The 17,844-nt window shown below is 41.1% G+C and overlaps 1 protein-coding gene across 2 annotated transcripts in view; it reads left to right on the top strand.

Annotated features, from left to right (window-relative positions):
* Nucleotides 1–17,844, top strand: part of ARHGAP5 (Rho GTPase activating protein 5) — a 76,280-nt gene that overhangs the window by 48,754 nt on the left and 9,682 nt on the right. For both annotated transcript variants that reach the window (XM_074955826.1, XM_074955827.1), the window contains exons 5-7: nucleotides 6,811–6,888; nucleotides 8,176–8,307; nucleotides 11,529–11,634. In XM_074955826.1, the coding sequence (XP_074811927.1) occupies nucleotides 6,811–6,888; nucleotides 8,176–8,307; nucleotides 11,529–11,634 (316 nt within the window). The remainder of the gene's footprint in view (nucleotides 1–6,810; nucleotides 6,889–8,175; nucleotides 8,308–11,528; nucleotides 11,635–17,844) is intronic.

Raw genomic sequence — 17,844 nt, forward strand, 5'->3', positions numbered from 1 at the left:
TTGCCATACAGGATGAGACCAATGGTTCATTTAGTTCAGTATGGTCTGACAACATATCTGATGCTTCAGGAAAGACCCAAGAAAACCTGTCGTATGCAATTATAGAACAACCTTAGATTACTAATAATTACTTGCATAGTGAACTCTTTGGAGCAGAGGTTACCTTTTGGTTATATGTTTGTACAGCATTAAAATAGTCTGGAAAATACTGGAAAAGCTCTGATCACATAATTAAGGATTGTATCATGCATACACACTCAAATGACAAATTAATCTAATTCTTTTCCTAACACTTGAAAGATTGACTTTGCAATCATAACATTCTTTTAACGTAGCTTTTTGTGTGTAATTTCCTAACTTTTTAAAAAACAAATCAGAAAAACAAATTTCATCATTTTTGGGACTCATATTGACCATTACCTGAGTCATCATCAGGGCTGGAACTTTCATGTCCATAGCACAGGCCTCTACCACTTGAGCCAACTGTATAACTGATAGTACCCCTCTCCATCCACAGGGCCATCCACCTGTAGGGCATAAAACATGCACTTTGCCAGTGGTTTTTGCAAATATTTGCTGACAGTAGATGAAGGGGGTGACTCAAGAATTCTGGGTTCCATTCCATGTCTTGGAACAGTGTACTCTACTGGGCACAGGCTTCTCTGTTCATGTCTCTTGCAGCCTGTTGTGCCAGTTCTCTCCCCCCCCTCCCCCCTGCTTTGTATCCCAGTCCATCTCCTTGCCTAATCAATCCCATTCTCAATCCTTGGCTGACCTCTTCCATCATGGATCCTGTCTCCGCCACTCTGCTTTCCCACCTTGTCCAAGTGTCTTCCTCCAGTCTTCTCATCCAAGTCCCAGCCCCCAGACTCCTCATCCTAATCAGTCCCCTTTTCACTTCAAGGTGGCCTAACACTTTTCTTTTTTTATTTGCTTTGCCAAACTTTAATTCTTTGATCTGAAATTTTCCATGCCAGGTGGCTGCTTTGAGCCATATTTTGTTTTTAAAGTTTCAACAAAAACTGTACAGCCATTTCTTGGAAGAAGTTTCGGGAAAAATAGGTTGTTTTGCCAATGTTAAATTCTTACACCTGTTTCAATGGAAAGCTTCAGTGCCTTTGTGTGAGATTTTCAAAACCAAAAGTCAAATGTAGCTGTGCTTCTAACTCGCTTAGGTGCTTTTGAAAATCCCATCCTCCATGTTTTGAAGTAGGAACTTGAAATTTGGTGGGACTAGCCCTGACATAGACGCTGACTCTATGGGTGCTCCGGGGCTGGAGCATCCATGGGGGAAAAAATGGTGGGTGCTGAGCACCTACCAGCAGCCCCTTTCAGCTCTCCCTCCAACCCCCCCAATGCCTCCCGCCCACCAGCAGGCCTGCGGAGCAGCGCCTTCCCCTCCTGCCCACCGCAGTCAGCTGTTCTGTGGTGTGCAGGAGGCTGGGAGGAAGTGGGGAGGAGCAAAGACACGGCAGGCTCAGGGGAGGGGGTGGAACTTGGTGGGAAAAGCCGGGGTGGGGAAATGGGCCTTGGGGAAGGGGTAGGGCCTGGGGCAGAGACAGGGTCGAGCACCCCCTTGCACTTTAGAAAGTCAGAACCTATGAGCCCTGACATCAGATGTGCTTTGTGCTGTCACTGTGAAAATCTACTCAGATTTGCCCCAATTATAAATCTATGAAAATCACTGTAACACATGTTCCTTAGAGATTTGTAAGCAGCTAAAATCTCAAAACATTCTCGCTGGGCTGAGATGAACTTCTCTTTCAGTTGTTTCCCTTGACAGCTGAGGATTGATGCGGTGCCAGTGACGAGAACAGGGAGAGACTCTCCTGTGCTCTCAGCACTCCCCCTGTTGGTGTTCAGGGAGTGTGGAGGAGGAGGAACAACATAACTCAAATGCAGAGGCCTGAGGATCAGAGATGGGGGGACAAGAAATTGATGCAGGTGCAGACTTAGAAGGATGGGATCAGATGGGGTTCATGCTTGGAGGGGAATGGAATAGGAGCAGGGGAGAACAGATTAGAGGAGGAGGACAGGCTAGGAGGTGCAGAGTTGGGGGAGCTAGAAACAGAGGGAGACTGAGTGATAGGAGCAGAATGAAAAAGAGGGAGGTGCTAGGGGACAGGAACAGAAGGGGACAGGCTGGAGTAGAAGGGAAATAAGGGATGTGTGGGAGGAAGAAGAGGGGAGGCTGCCTTAGGCTCTCCTGCCTCTTCCACTCCCTGCCCCAAGCCTTCAGGCTCTTTACTTCATAGTCTGCTCCTCATTGCCTCTGATTCCCACTAGGTTATAATAAAGACCAAGTTACACAGTTCAGTGTAAGATTTCAGTCTACAGAAAATACCTGATTTTATGGTGTGGAAGAGAGAATGGATTGAGAGATGTCAGTAGTAACTAACTAGAACTGTGTTAATCATATTAAGAAGATACAGTTTTTCATTACTGATCTATAAATATCTTTCTGACTTCCTTCATTTATTTTTTTAAAGAGGATCTCGCATACAGCAACTCTTCCAACGGTATAACTATCGCTAGTCCTGGTATATGCTTAAAAATTATATCAACCTACATTGCTCAGTGTTGTGAAAAATTGTGCTCCCTGAAAAATGGTGCTCCATGTTAGCTAGACTGACAGAAGAATTTTTCTGTCAACATAGCTGTGTCTACACTAAGTCCAACCCAATACAACGCTGTATTGGGATAGACTTAGTGTAGACATGGCTATGTTGACAGAAAAATTCTTCTGTCAGTCTAGATAACACCTCTCAGAGAGGTGGATTAACTACACAGATCGGAAAAACTCCTTTCCTCGATGTAGGAAGTGTCTACGCTACAGTGCTTCAGCAGCAGTGTTGTAGCTGTACTGCTCTAGCATCTGTAGTGTAGACATACCCCTAGACTTTTTGAGTTACGCATTGTACTAAGTTCTTTAATGCCAGCTTCAGGACACTAATCATCAATAATCAAGTGGGTGGGAGGAGTTGAAGTCTTTGATCCTTGTTTGGGATAGCTTTATCTACAGAGCTAGGCAGAGAAAGTCCTGTCTCCAGTGAGGAGAAGCCCCAGACTCGGAAGGTGGAATGAGCACAGGAGAGTTTGGTACGTAAAATAAATAATATGTTGGAGGAATATTTAAACTTATAAATGGGGAAAGCCGACCGTAGCTGAGGAGCACACAAGTCAGAGTCATCTGATAAAGATGGTAATACAGTGGTATTTGCGAATCCAGTAAAGGATAGGGTGCAAATTACAACTGAACTAGAGCAGACAGAATAAGGACACAGAGGTAAATTCTGCAAACTCAGCAAGGTGTTAGATTAAGGTGTTAAATAAAGACAGGCACTTCATCCAGAATAAAAACTGTAAATGTCTGTATACAAATTCAAGAAGATTAAATACTAAAATAAGCAAACCGGAATGCCTTGTAATGGATGAGGACCTTGATATAACATGCATTACAGAAATGTGGTGGGAGGATAAAAGCCAGTGGGGATATGATAATACCTGCACAGGAAAGACGGACTAGACTGAAGTGTTGGGAGAGTAAGGTTGTATATAAGGGATTTCAGAGAATCTAACAAGATAAAAATTCTGAGTGGCCACACAGTTGAATCTTATATGGCCACAAATTTCAACCTGAAAAAATTATAAATATATTAGTTGGGCAGTACTAGTGATCTCCAGATGAAGAAAAGGAAATTGAATGCATAATGTTGAAAGCTCAATGAGGCAGTGAAATCTAATGATAACATACAAATTGGTCAAATGGCACAATGGAACAGTCTTCAGAGAAACAATTTCTCAGTGCTTAAGTGATTGCTTCTTGAGACAGCTTGTTCTAGATCACACAGGAGCAGAGGTTATTCTTGGCTTAGTCTTAAGCAACATAGAGGTTAATTCAAGAGGTGATCATAACTGACCCACTAAATAACAATGACTGTAATCTAATTAGGTCCAGTATCTGAAGAGCAGGTAGCATACCAAAAAGTCACAGTGACACTACACTATAGAGAAAGAGATTTCAATAAAATGAGATGGGTAGCCAAAAAGGCCCTAAATTTAAAAGTAAAGGAAGTAAAATCATTGGATGTGACTTGGATGCTATTAAGAAGAACAATAATAGTCACAGAAGATGTGAATACTGCTGAATAAAAAGGGAACCAGGAAAGCAAGGAGGAAACCATTATGGCTAACTGGCAAAGTTCGAGAGGCTATTTGAGCCAAACAGAAATTATTCAAAATGTATTTATCTGACCATAATGAAGTCAATGAACAGTAACATAAATTACAGCAGGCATTAAGAAGGAAGAAAATGAGAGAGGCTGAAGTGGAGTTTGAAAAGCAAATAGCTAAAGGTACAAAAACAATTAGGAGTTTGTTTTTTTTTTAAATGTATCAAAAGTAGGAAGCCTGTGAAAGAATCTGTGCATCTGCTGGATCACCACTGATTAAAGGGAGTAATTAAGGAAGATAAGGATGTTGCTGAGAAGCCAAGTGACTTCCTTTTATCAATATTCACTACCCACAATGTTGGGAAGATTCCTAGCCTGAGCATGCTTTTTCATGATGATAAAAATTATATACTCTGAGAAGAGGTGCTGGAGCAAAATGGTAATTTAAAATAGAATCTGGCTCCGAGCCCAGGTGGTACATCCAGGAATTCTAAAGGCACTCAAGTAGGAGGTAGCTGAGCTGCTAACAATACATTTTTATTAAAACATTTACTGTTCTAGTGGATTGGAAGGTAGCAAATGTTGCATCCATAAAAAGGCCATTGGAGTGATCCAAGGAATTGTAGAATGGTTAACCTTACATCTATACGTGGTAGGTTGGTGATTTGACAATTAAAAATAAAATAATAAAATGTTTGGAAGCTCTTGATCTGCTAAGTCTAATCGGTATGGATTCTGCAAAGGAAAATCATATCTCATTCTTTGAATGTATCAGTAAAGCAGTGGATGAAGGAGAACTAGATGACATAATATAATATATGTAGAATTCCAAAAAGTCTTTGACGAAGTCCTGTGCAAGAGGCTACTAAAGAAACTAAGTAGGCACAGGGTGAAAGGCAAAGTACTGTCTTGGATCAAAAAGTGGCTAGGAGACAAAGCAGAGTAGGATTAAATGATCAATTTTCAACATGGTAAAAGGTTAACAGCTAGGTCTCTCCATACAAGGTCTGGTGTTGGTTTAATATATTTATTAATGGTCTGGGAAAGGTGGTGGGGGAAGTGAGTAGTGAGATAGCAAAACTTGCATATGACACACAGTTATTTAGATTAGTCGGGACCAGAGAAGACTGTAAGGAACTACAGACAGACCTAAAGCTAGGTGAATAGTCAATATGATGACAAACAAAATTTCACATCAACAAATGCAAAGTTATGCACATTAGAGGGAAAAAAATTAAACTACTTTTACATCTTAGAGGATTTTAAATTAAGTTTATCAACCCAAGAAAGCAACTTTGGTATCACTGGTGACAGCTCAATGGAAATGTGCAGTGTGCCAGAAAGCCAACAAGATGTTAGGGTAGCCAAGGAATGGAGGATAATATTGAAAACATAATCCTTTTTATACAGTCAATGCTTCGGCCTCAGCTGGAATACTTTTGTAATACTTGTCACCCCAACTCAAAAGGGTATGGCCGAGCTGGAAGAGGTTCAGAGAAGATTGATGAGAATAATCAAAGGCCTGGAAAACTCTCAAAAGATTGGGATTGTTTGCCTTGGAAAGGAGATGAATAAGAGGGGGCATGATAAAAGTATATAAAATAATAAATGATATAAAGAAGGTAGATCTCAAAGTCATCTGTTCTCTTTTTTAACTAAGAACAGGGCATGTTCACTGAAATTAAAAGGTAGAAAATTCAAAACCAATAAAAGGAACTAGTTTTTTCACTCAGCATGTGATTAAATTGTGGAAGTAATTGCCACAGGAAGTTGTTGATCCAAAGAATTTATTAGGATTCAAAAAAGGATTATGTATTTACATATCAATATCCAAAGTTTTTGTTAATGACAGTGCATTTAGAAATTATATTAAACCTTGGACTTCATGATTTAAGCAAATCTCTGATGATTAGCTCTAATCCTTCTCTCTTTCGTGGTGGGGAGATTATTCCACATGTGTCTAATGCAGGCATGTATTATGGCTAAGGCTGCGAGTCTGTCACAGAGATCACAGATTCTTTGACCTCCGTGACTTCTGCGGTGGCTGGTGTGGTTGGCCCAGGGGCTGCCAGAGCTGCTCAGGCTCCCATGGGCTATGGTTCCCAGCCAGTGGGAGCGGTGGAGCTGCAGAGCCCTCCGGCCATGCCTCCACCTAGGAGCTGAGGGATATGTTGTTTCCGGGGAGCCGTGTGGAGCTGGGTAGGGAGCCTGCCAGCCCCTTAGACCTCCCCAGCACCAGTGAAGGTCCTTGGCCACACCCCTCCCCTGAACACCCATGGTGCCCCCAGGCCACCCCCCTTCAGAGCACCCAAGTCATGCATGGACAGGTCATGGGTTATGAATTTTTGTTTACTGCCTGTGACCTGTCCATGACTTTTACTAAAAATACCCACGACTAAAACGTAGCCATTGTCAGAGACAAGAAACTGGACTAGATAGACTGTTGTTCTGAAACAATATGGTAATTCCTATATAAATGTAATATCCAGCAAATTATTTTGAATCAATTTATGTGCAGAACACATTAATTTCTACTTTTCATGTATGAATGAATACTTATGTACAGTATGTCCATCTCATTGTTACTCTGTAAAATATATTTTTATGTTTAAAAAAGTTTTTTTCTTTCCCCAACCAGGACTATGCACTGAAGGCCTTTATCGTGTTAGTGGGAATAAAACTGATCAAGACAACATTCAGAAACAGTTTGATCAAGGTAATTGTAGCTGGTTTTCCTGGTACAGCAATAAGTCTCTTCTCCAGAATTATTCTTAATAGCTATTTTTGGAAGGGAATTGGGGTTCAGTATTGGTCACTCTAGCATCCTGCTGTTATAAATTAAATATTATTCATAAGAGTTCTTCAGGTACTTTGTTTTCTAATTTCTTTTAGATTGCTCAAATGAATGTCGTTAGTTCTTGAGTTCTTCTACTTCTAACAGTGTATTTTAACATATCCCCTTTACCACTCCTAAAGCGGAATACTGATTTTGGAAGTGAATTAAGATAAAGTGAATTAAACCCACTTCAATTCTGAATGTTTGTCCACATGGGTTTAATGCAGTTTAATCCACTGTAAATTGATACCTTTAGTTAATTTGGATTAATTTGCCTGAGTGTTCCCATGTAGACAAGCCCTTAGTGTTAGTGAAGAATCCAAGTCTGTTACTGGTCACTGTGAGACAGGATGTTGGTTAGATGAACCACTAGTCTGATCTGGTATGGCAGTTCTTATGTTCTGACTGACATTTCTCAACTGTAATTTGCCAAAATACCTCTACTTCCTTTCTAGCTTAACTGTTGTATTTTTGGATAAATATTTGTATTTATTAGTATTTGGCATTCATGTTCTAATTAAAAAGCAAGATGTATGACTAATGAGGATTCTGTTGTTCTAGTGAATTATATTTTGAGTAATCTTGTTAAAATGTTAAATGTAGGTAGTCCACTTCCAGTGCAATGTAGAGCCTTTATTCATCTTGTTAGAATGTACTTGAATGCAAATAGTGTATTGTGGTTATAATCTGGATCTTCAAGGGAAGATGTCCTGTATTATTATTGGTATTTATTATTATTCCTCTCTGAACTTCACCCTGTAATATACTGCCCCAGTCATGTACATAGAAACACTCTGACCTTGATTCCCACAGTAACATTCATCATAGACAGTGGCAAGAGTAAATTAGATTTTTTTCTCTGCCACATTGAAGCCAACATCTTCTGTACAGAATATATAAATCTATATATTAAATATTTATCTAAAATATCTTAGCGCTTCAGCTATATAGGTACATTAGTGGATTTACTCACGTTTGGATCAGAGCATGATTGCAGGCATGTATTTGCCTAGTGGTGGACCTTTTCATTCAGTTACTTTTGGAATAGAATTTTTGGTGGTATATCCCTTTTTTATATTATAGATACTTATTAAAAATAAGGTATGTGCAGTGACAGCTGTTGGTTTTGCTTACACTAATAAATTGCTGTTTCATTGTGTCTCACAGATCATAATATCAACCTAGAATCTATGGAAGTGACAGTAAATGCTGTGGCAGGGGCTCTTAAAGCTTTCTTTGCAGATCTGCCAGATCCTTTAATACCGTATTCTCTACATCCAGAGTTGGTAGAAGCATCAAGTAAGTAGTAAATCTAGTCTCTCTTTGATTATGTTCTGTGGGTTATTTTACTGTAGGTTTTAAATTCATTATATTTTGACATGACTAGCTCTTGTGAAACTGAATTTTTTAAAATAAATTGGTGCTCTCTGGTGTGTCTGTGCAGTTTTAAAATGACACTCTTTAAAATGAATAAGCACTATTACATAAAGAAGTAAAACCTTTAATTAATATCTCAGACCAAATTGTGATTTTATTCTTTGTCTTATTTGGATAATTCATTTAATTGAAAGAATTAGCTTTGTGCCAGTCTGTAGTAAAGTTGAAGATGAAATTTATAGAATAGTAATAGAAGCATGCATGAAATAAATACTTTGTTCAAAAAGGTTTATAAGTTAAAAATATTTAATATTCGTTTTACTTGGGAATGTTCCCAAATTCGTTTATTAAAAAAACCCAAAAACTATACAGTGTTAAATCTGTTTACCTTTCATGTATGTTTCATACACTTACAGCTGAAAAGCATAACTTTTATGGATCTCCCCCATTTGAAGGCCTTCTTTCTTTGAATCAGATTAGGTCAGGGAATTGGATTGCAGCAAACTATTCCATAAACGTAAGCCAATGTTACATATTTTTGCAGGGTGGAACTATGACACAAATAGTATTGTTTTCTTATCCAAAACATGACAGTATATTCATCACACTAAATCTGGAAACTTGGTACGGAAGACCAGCTTGATTAACCTACCTTTTAACACATGTATCTTTGTATGTTTTGGTTTTATCTAGTTGATATCCATAAATACTTCATTTACAGGAAAAGCTGTTCTTCGAGTAGTGTTCCTATGGGTGCTCCACTTTAGGTGTCTGTGTGCCCCTGCACCTCTAATGGGAAATTTTTGGTAGCAGTGTCCCGTTGAGCCCACGTATGTGCTCTCCCTCCCTCTTGGTCTGCCTTGAGGCTATTTAGCACTGCACGGGCAAACCCCCCTCACTTCCTTCTCTACCGCCTTTGGCCTCTGACAGAACGAGCAGTTGTCCCTTCCTTATCTGTGTCATTAGCATAAGTAGTGTTTGTTTTGTTACCTTTGTTCTCCCTAAAAGAACTCAGGCTAGTATTTTATTGTATTTTATTCTATTTTATTCCTTTGGTTTAAAAAGAAAAGAGAAAAAGGAAAAGAACTTCACTTTCCTTCCCTGTCTGAGGGCATTCTCCCCCCCCCCCCCCCACCCGCCCACAGGCATATCTAGTAGACTCATAATTATTTTCTTTTTCAGTTTAAAAAAAAAAAAGTAAAGACTGTTCATAAATTAAATTTTATTGTTGCAGAATAATAATCCCAATTTGGGAACAGATTTAATGCTGTGTTGTATGGCCCTGCATTTCAAATTTGTTTTTAGTAATAAAATCATGCAGATAACATTTTAATGAACTAGATGCCAAATGGCATTAACTCCACAGAAAGTGTTTGCATGTTCAGCGCAGAGTGGAAACCTGATGCCTACATATTGTTTAATTGTAGCATTATTTTGAGGCTGGGTTAGAGACTATTTGTTCCCTGTTTTTAATAAAGCATTACCAGTCAGAAGAATAAGGTAAAAATATTATGTACACTAACAGTAAAATTGATGGATCAAAAGAACTGGTTGTTTTTTTTTGTTGTTGTTGTTTTTTTTTTTAAAGAAAGTAATAATCCTAACACCATCTAAATAGGAAAGCATACTAGAAGTCTCTTCCTCCATATGACACACACTGAGTTCCTGGCCCTAAACACAATTCCATTTCAGTCCTTTTTAAGCTGTAAAACAGCATCACTTCCTTTAGCAATATCATTTGGCCAGTTGACCCCACCTCTCTCTCAATTTTTAAAACTCGAGAAATTTTCACATATACATCTTGGTGGGCTACCCAGAGAAATGCATGATGGCATCCTTTATGTTCCAGTTCTTTAAACTTTTATTCAATCAGCCTTTGAAGAAATTATGGGTAATTATTTTTGTCTAACCAACTGTCTTCTAGAGAATCAAGAGGGAGCTTCAGCCCTTTTGCTGCAATTGCAACTTGCAGCAGTACTGAAACTGCCAGTCCTGTTGCTCCACTGGGAGCCACAAAATATTTCCCAAATATCAGACAAAGAGGGTACCTTCGTCATATCGCTTCCGAGAGAGATTAGCAAAAAGAAAAGGAGTACTTGTGGCACCTTAGAGACTAACCAATTTATTTGAGCATAAGCTTTCGTGAGCTACAGCTCACTTCAGCTCGCTTATGCTCAAATAAATTGGTTAGTCTCTAAGGTGCCACAAGTACTCCTTTTCTTTTTGCGAATACAGACTAACACGGCTGTTACTCTGAGAGAGATTAGGTCCGTTCCAATGGCTCTTTCTATTACTGTTACCTTAAACTTTTTATTTTATATTGAATGATCTTTCCTTATGTGCCAGTCCTTATATCTAAACACCAAGAACGCACCCTAAAATTACAAATTTATTTCAAATAATTTCTGCAGCTGCTGTTTGCAAAGGTTTGGATAAACTTGTGATTGCTATCCATACAGAAAAATTAGCCTATGTACATTGCACTTTTAATAGTGTGTGGAAGGCTTCTCTGTTAATTTACTCTCTAGGCTGTTGTCCGTACTTGCTCTTTAAAATTTGTATGTTTGCCTGCTTCTGCTAGTTTCTACCTTTTTTCTCTTTTAAACTGAGTGGTTTTTAAATTCTCTGTCCCAGGCTCAATCATGTTATTTCACCAGTTGGACTAGTTGATGGGCTTAACATATTTTCAGTTCATGGGCATAAATCATGTATTAGAACAACCTCTCCCCCAAATTTTGGGAATCTTGTGTCTCTGAATAAAAGTCTTATAAAATATTTTGGGTAGTAACAGTGAAAACATAGAGGAATCTGACAGGAAATCTGACTCATAAGTGAGTTACTGGTGATCATCTCACAAGCCAACAATGAGCTATTAAAATGATTTTCCAACATTAAACACAGATAAATAATTTTATCAGGCGCTGACTGTGTTCTACCTATGATAGAGAAGTGGAACTATATAATAGTTCGTCTAGATACAATTCTTCATGTAACTATCAAATACTGTTTCTCACCTTGGCATTCCTTTTCACTATGGATGCTTTCTGTCCATACAAACTCATGAGACGAATTGGCAGCACCATTTGTAAAGGTTTCCTTTTAAATATATAGGGAAAATTGGTGTTTTGCTATTATCTCTACAGAGATCTTGGATAAGACAGAACGACTGCATGAGTTAAAAGAAATTGTGAAGAAATTCCATCCTGTGAACTACGATGTCTTCAAATTTGTAATAACTCATCTAAACAGGTTTAGTATTGTTATCACTACTAAAAATCTATTTAATAATTACTGAATATTTTATATGGTCTTATCACTCATCTGTCAATAAAAATATTGAATGCATGACCAAACTGATACTAAGGGCAAAAAAAAAGGAATGCAAGAAAGTGGATTTGAAACGTAAGTTAATTTGAAAAGAAAAGAGTTAATGGTTTGTGTAATAGGTTTGCCTTACTCTATCGTATTAATTTGTGATTAATTGAAAAATAAACTGTGATTTATTGAAGTAGGATAATCTGACACTATCACTATTTTGTGGGATATAAGAAATTTTGCTCTACCTTGAGTAAATGTCTCTGTTGAAGAGACAGTTGCGTGCAACACTTGTAGATTTGGGAGTTATTTAATTAAAATTCAGCACAAAACCATACAATGAACTAAATAACATAAGAATGCAATAAATATTTAATCTACTGTCATGTTCTGCAGTCTAGATCAGTAAGGGGTTGTGTCACTGCCTGCTTTGTAACCCTGGTGCCTTAAATGCTCTGTTGTTGTGGCTTACAGTCTGCAGACAAGCATGCAGTATCATGAGTGTCTGTGTGCTGTGGAGCCCTGGTTCTCCGAGTAGATGCAGCTGTGTATTTTACTTAATGTGTGCATACCCAGTTCACAGGAGCTGGAGAACTTTGCCTAGCGATACCTGTTATGAGCACACTCATATTCTGTGACTTTTTAGCCTCTCCCCAGGCCATATAAGGGCAATGCTGTCCCGACTCCCTCCGTACGTTCTGACCACTTGTGGATAGTGTCGGAGTTCCATGTGGTGTTTTTCACCTTCTGCTTTCGGTCTCAGTTTCTAAGAATTTTTTCTTGAATATAGTACCACTTAGTTTAAGTTTAGTGTTAGTATAGTATTAGTTTGAATTGTTGGCTGCCCTGTGTGTTTAAGCATTGTCTGTCGTGGGGTGGGTGCGGGGGGCATCCCCAACGGTGATCCCCACGTAAGGTGCTTGTGTCTTGATGAAGGACACATTAAAGAGTGGTGCACCATCTGCAAGTCATTCACAGTGAGGACTCGGGTGGTGAGAGACAAGCACCTGAAGGAGGCCCACTTAGATGAGGGCTTCAGTGCCAGATTGGTGGTCACCTTCAGATCTGGCAAGTGATTGCTTGGGCTCTGGGATTTCCCCAAGAAGAAAAAGCAGTTGTTATTTTTCCTCCTTTGGTATGGCGAGGAAGAGATCCCATAAAATGAATCTGGACCATTCCAGGGCTTGAGGAGGCTTCTCCTGATATTCTGAAAGGAGCAGTGTACTCCCACCAGCACACAGGATGGAGCAGTATCGTCTAATTGCTCCCTGGTACCACTAAGAGAGCCTGTACTGTTGACTCTGGTTCTGGTCATGGGGCATTCATTGAGTCTGGTACCAATGATGTTGGCACCACGCAACTGTCTCAGTGCTGGCAACATAGCAAACAGCATCAACCTGCTTTGCCTCTCAGTCCCAGACTCTCCACTGGTTCAAGAGTTTGCTGGTGATATGGCCTCTACAGCCTTGTCCTTTCTTGTGCCTTTGGTATCTTGTGGCCATGTTGCAGAGCTCCTGGGTTCGTCATCACCAGAGCACCATCTGGGCCTCAGACTGTGGAGTTGAGGCCAACATTGGGCCCAGTACTGAATGGCCCCTGATGTTGGTGCATCCTTCAGCACCATCATCATGGCAGCAGATTCCTTTGTCAATTTCAGTGCTGCCCTTAGTATTGATACTGGTGCCTCTCCTAGTACCAGATGGGACTCTCTCTCTCTCATTCAGTACTGCCATTGCTGATCACCCATTCCTCTTCAGCACCGATGCCGCCCCCATACTGGACTTTAGATGAGTCTGTTTGCTCCGTTGTCACCAGAGAAGCTCCAGGACTCCTGAAGCCCCAGGTCCGTGTCATCCTACCCTTCGTCATCAGATTGGCATCACAGATCCCCCTCGATCACCATCAGTACGGAGATGGGCATCTGTTCTGCAGTTGGGACAGGGGCTCTTGGCCCAGTGCCTATTGGCCAACAACTGTATGCCCAGTGGCCTCCTTGGAAGCCCTCGGATGCTTCTTTGCTCCTGAGGTCCCACTCCTTGACCTACATCAGAGCAAGATACCTGGTCCCACTGATGGCTCCCACTACTAGGCCGTCTCGGCTGCAAGCAACTGCTGAGCTTGTTTCCCCCTGGACCTCTGGAGTTATTGCGATCAGATCCTATGGTGCAAGAACAGGATCCGTCGCTGATGCACCAAACCTCCTCCCTGGATGACTGTCCTGTACCAGAACCTTTCTCTCCCTCAGTGACCTAAGGATTTTAAGTCTTATCAGGACCTCCTAAGGCATTTGGCCACTACCTTGGGTATTCTCCAATCATTAGCTTCAGGGAGACTGTCCCTTCTGATGAATGAGGCTCTTTTGGAGCCTGTAGAAGCCCTCTGGAATACTGCAGCTTCATTGCCTCCCATGGCAAAGCATTCAGAGAAGCGGTACTTCATTCGCATGCCAGGTTTTGAGGGTTTCTACTCCCATCTGGCTCCTAACTCTCTGGTGGAAACTGCAGCAAATTACAGGGCATGGCAGGGAAGATATAAGTCCACCCCTAAGGACAAAGAGTCCAAAAGGATGGACTTAATGGGGAGGAAGATTTATACTTTCTCTTCCATGCAAATGTGCATTGGGAACCATCTCACATTTGGTTTTGGTCTCTAAATATGACTCTTGTCAATTGGGCAGCCATGTATATAGTTTGTGGATAAGTTGCCAGAATCCTCCCAGGGAATAGTTTATAGCACTCATTGCAGAAGGCCGTATGGTGACCAAGACTGTTGCAGTTAGCTCTGGACATGGTAGATGCCGCAACCAGAGTTACAGCATTGGCTGTGACCATGAGGAGGGCCTTATGGCTGCAGAATTTGGGCATTGCACATGAGGTGTAGCAGACCATTGGAGACTTACCATTCGATGGTTGGGATTTATTTTCAGAAAAAAAATGATGAAACCCTGCACTCTTTTAAAAACTCCATAGCTAAGTCCTGTTCTTTGGGAGTATATACTCGGGCCATAAAGAGATGCCACTATTGCGGTCAACACAGCAACGTTTTTTCCTGTAAGGAAGAAGGACTACTCCTGGAAGGGCCACAGATCCCAGAAGAGAGGGTTCTCTGGTTCTGGGTTTAACCTGCCAGCTCTCCCATTCCCCCATTTCCCTCTCTCCCCAGCATCCAGCAAGCGCCTATTTTGGCTCTAGTGTCCAGGACTAACCCAGTGATGATCTCTCTTTCTCCTTTCCATCTGTTTTGGGCACAGGCTAGCTTGTTTTTATCATATCTTGGGCTCAATTACCATGGAAAGCTGGGTCCTAAGCACCATCAGATTGGGTTATGCCATACCGTTTCTTTCCATCCCTCCTCCCAACCCATTGCCTTTTCAGGGACTTCTCTCATGAGAATGTGCCCCTCAAGCTGGTTCAATCTCGGTTGGCCCTGGGGACTATAGAGGAGGTTCCCCGGCAGCATTGGGGATGGGGGCTTTCCTCCTAATACTTCCTGGTTTCCAAACCCAAGGGAGGGAAGAGATCTGTCCTTGACCTCTTCAATCTCAACAAATATATCATATACGTGAGATTCTGTATGGTCACCCTAGCAACTATCCTCTCCGCCTTAAATCACAATTTCTGGTTTGCTGCTGTGGACCTGTGGGATGCTTATTTCCACATATCAATTGTTCCGAGCCATGGGAGGTTCCTCATGTTTGTGGTAGCTGTCCAACACTACCAGTACAGTCTGCTGCCTTTCAGCCTATCTTCTGCTTCCTGGGATTTCCCAAATACATGATTGTGGTAACAGAATGCTTCAAGAAGAGGGGTATTCATATCTTTCCGTATCTGGCTGATTGGTTACTAAGGGTGAAGTCCAGAGAGGAAGTTCTCTGTCAGGTTCACTTTACACTATGCCTACCTGGTCTTCTCAGTCTCCTCCTAAACAGCGGAAAGTCAACATTGGTTCCAACTTAAAGAATCAAGTTCATTGGGACACTGATGGACTCTACAAGTTCAAGAGCATTTCCACCAGCTGAGTGAGTCCAGGCAATTCCCCACCTATGTCTGGAGCTGCAGGCTCAACCCTCAACTACAGCCTGAATATGTGTGCAGTTGCTAGGCCATATTGTTGCATGCACACACGTCGTCCAATATGCAAGTATGTGCCAATGTCCTCTTCAGAGGTGGCTGAAGTTGGTTACCTACCTGTAACTGTTTTTCCTTGAAATGTGATGCAAATGTATATTCCATGACTCCTGCTCCATGCTGTCTGCATCAGAGTCTGTACTTCTGACGTTCTGTGTGAAAGAACTGAGGAGATTGGGGCGGTACCACCTTTATATGGCCAGGGGAGGGGCTAGGGCACAGGACATGAGCACTGCCCCTATGAATACTGCTAGGCAGTGTTTTCCAGCTCCAATGTGCTGGGTGCATGCACACACACCTAAGTAGAATACATGTCTGCATCACATTTATAAGAAACAAGTTACAGGTAAGTAACCGTTTGTTCAGCTCTCTGACCCTAGCAGCCTCTTTACAACACAATAGCGCCATCCCTGGTTTCTACAAGTTTTGGTTACACCTGGCAAGATGAACCCAACACACCTACAATCTCAAATTTGCCCAGAACTGTCTGCCCTGAAGTCTGCAGTGCTCCCCTGGACTACTCAGAGAAATCAGAAGGTACGTTTGCTCCTTTAAAGAGACAATACCCAGCAGCCTACCAATTTAACTGGAGTTAACAGTTCAGTTCAAACACAGCACTGGGTTGGGTTAGATGAAAAATAAAACAAGTTTATTAACAACAGAACATAGTTTAAGTAATGCTAAGTAAAATAAATAAAGGTAAAGATGGTTAGTAATAGAAGTGAAGATATGAACGTAAAAGTCTATAACTTAATCTAGCAAGGTACGGTCTCTAGGATGGTTTCTTTCACCAATTATTCTTTGTCTAGCATGACTGACTGTCTCTCAGTTAGGACCTTCTACAGAAATTCAAGGTGCTGGCTTCCCTTGTCTTCACAGGTGAAAGATAGAGATGGAGTTTCTCTGTCCTTTGACAACAAAGCCAATTTTTTGGGAATATAAAGTTAGGAAAGCCACCTGGGGATTCAGTCTCCTGTCTCTTTCATGGCAGGAGCCACTTTAATTCTCTCTAGAGTTCAGGCTTAAGACAGCCTCTGCAGGTTTAGCTTGATAGTTTTGTTTATGGCTGTCACAGGTTTCCTCCTCCTTTCCCCTGTACCCTGTGCTTAGGCTGACAAAATAAGAATCCTCATGCCTTGTTCCAGTGTTTCAACCTCGTGCTTTTATTTACAGTGCTACAGTGTAGTCCTCTTTATCCCCCAACAGTTATCCCCTTTCTAACCCGTTCTAGGGTCTCCTGGCCCATGAGGCTCCCTTCCTGTGGTGAGGAGACAGCTGTAGCCTCCTGTCCCCTCCCAGGCTAGCCTCCTTACTGAGCTTTCTCTAGGGCTTTTATAGCCCTTCCCTTCCTCAGCCCAGCTGCCGCTACTTAGCTCAAGTCCTTGACCCTCGTTAGGGCCTGCATCTGGGCTCTCTGCTGGCTGCCTGGGCCCCTGCACCTGGCTTCTCTACCAGAAAGCAGGGCTTAACCAGCATTTTGGCAGGGCATTCAAGGGGTTTTACCGCTGCCCTGTCACAATGGCTCATATGTAAATTTGAGTTAAGATCATATTCCTTTGTCTAGGACAGACCTGTTTATCTCTTTTACCTAGGGTAGGCTGTCTTTGTCTTTAAATATATTCTAGTAATGTTATACAGAGGGAAATCATTACAAGACTTATTTTGTACAAACATTGCAGTAGCCTGTAAGGTGTGAATACAGGGGTACTTAGGAACATGTCTATTTTGCTCCTGGTTTTTCATAACATCTTTAAGTGTTGTTTAATAAAACTGCTTGAAAACAAATATTTCTTATGGAGTGAAATCTTATATTTGTCTCCTCAAATCTGGTCTACATGAGCATTTGATGCTGTCAAGGTTTTTCCTTGATTTTAGCAAATAAGGAATTGTTTTTAATCTTTAGACTAGCAGATGGGCACTCCCCATACTATGACTTCGTGTGTATGTACGAATATGTAATGTTCAGAATAATGGAAAGAAGAGTGAAAAGACCAGTTTTGTCATCTGATTTCTCACC

This window comes from Natator depressus, chromosome 6 (assembly GCF_965152275.1).
Source record: "Natator depressus isolate rNatDep1 chromosome 6, rNatDep2.hap1, whole genome shotgun sequence".
NCBI classification, from domain to species: domain Eukaryota; kingdom Metazoa; phylum Chordata; order Testudines; family Cheloniidae; genus Natator; species Natator depressus.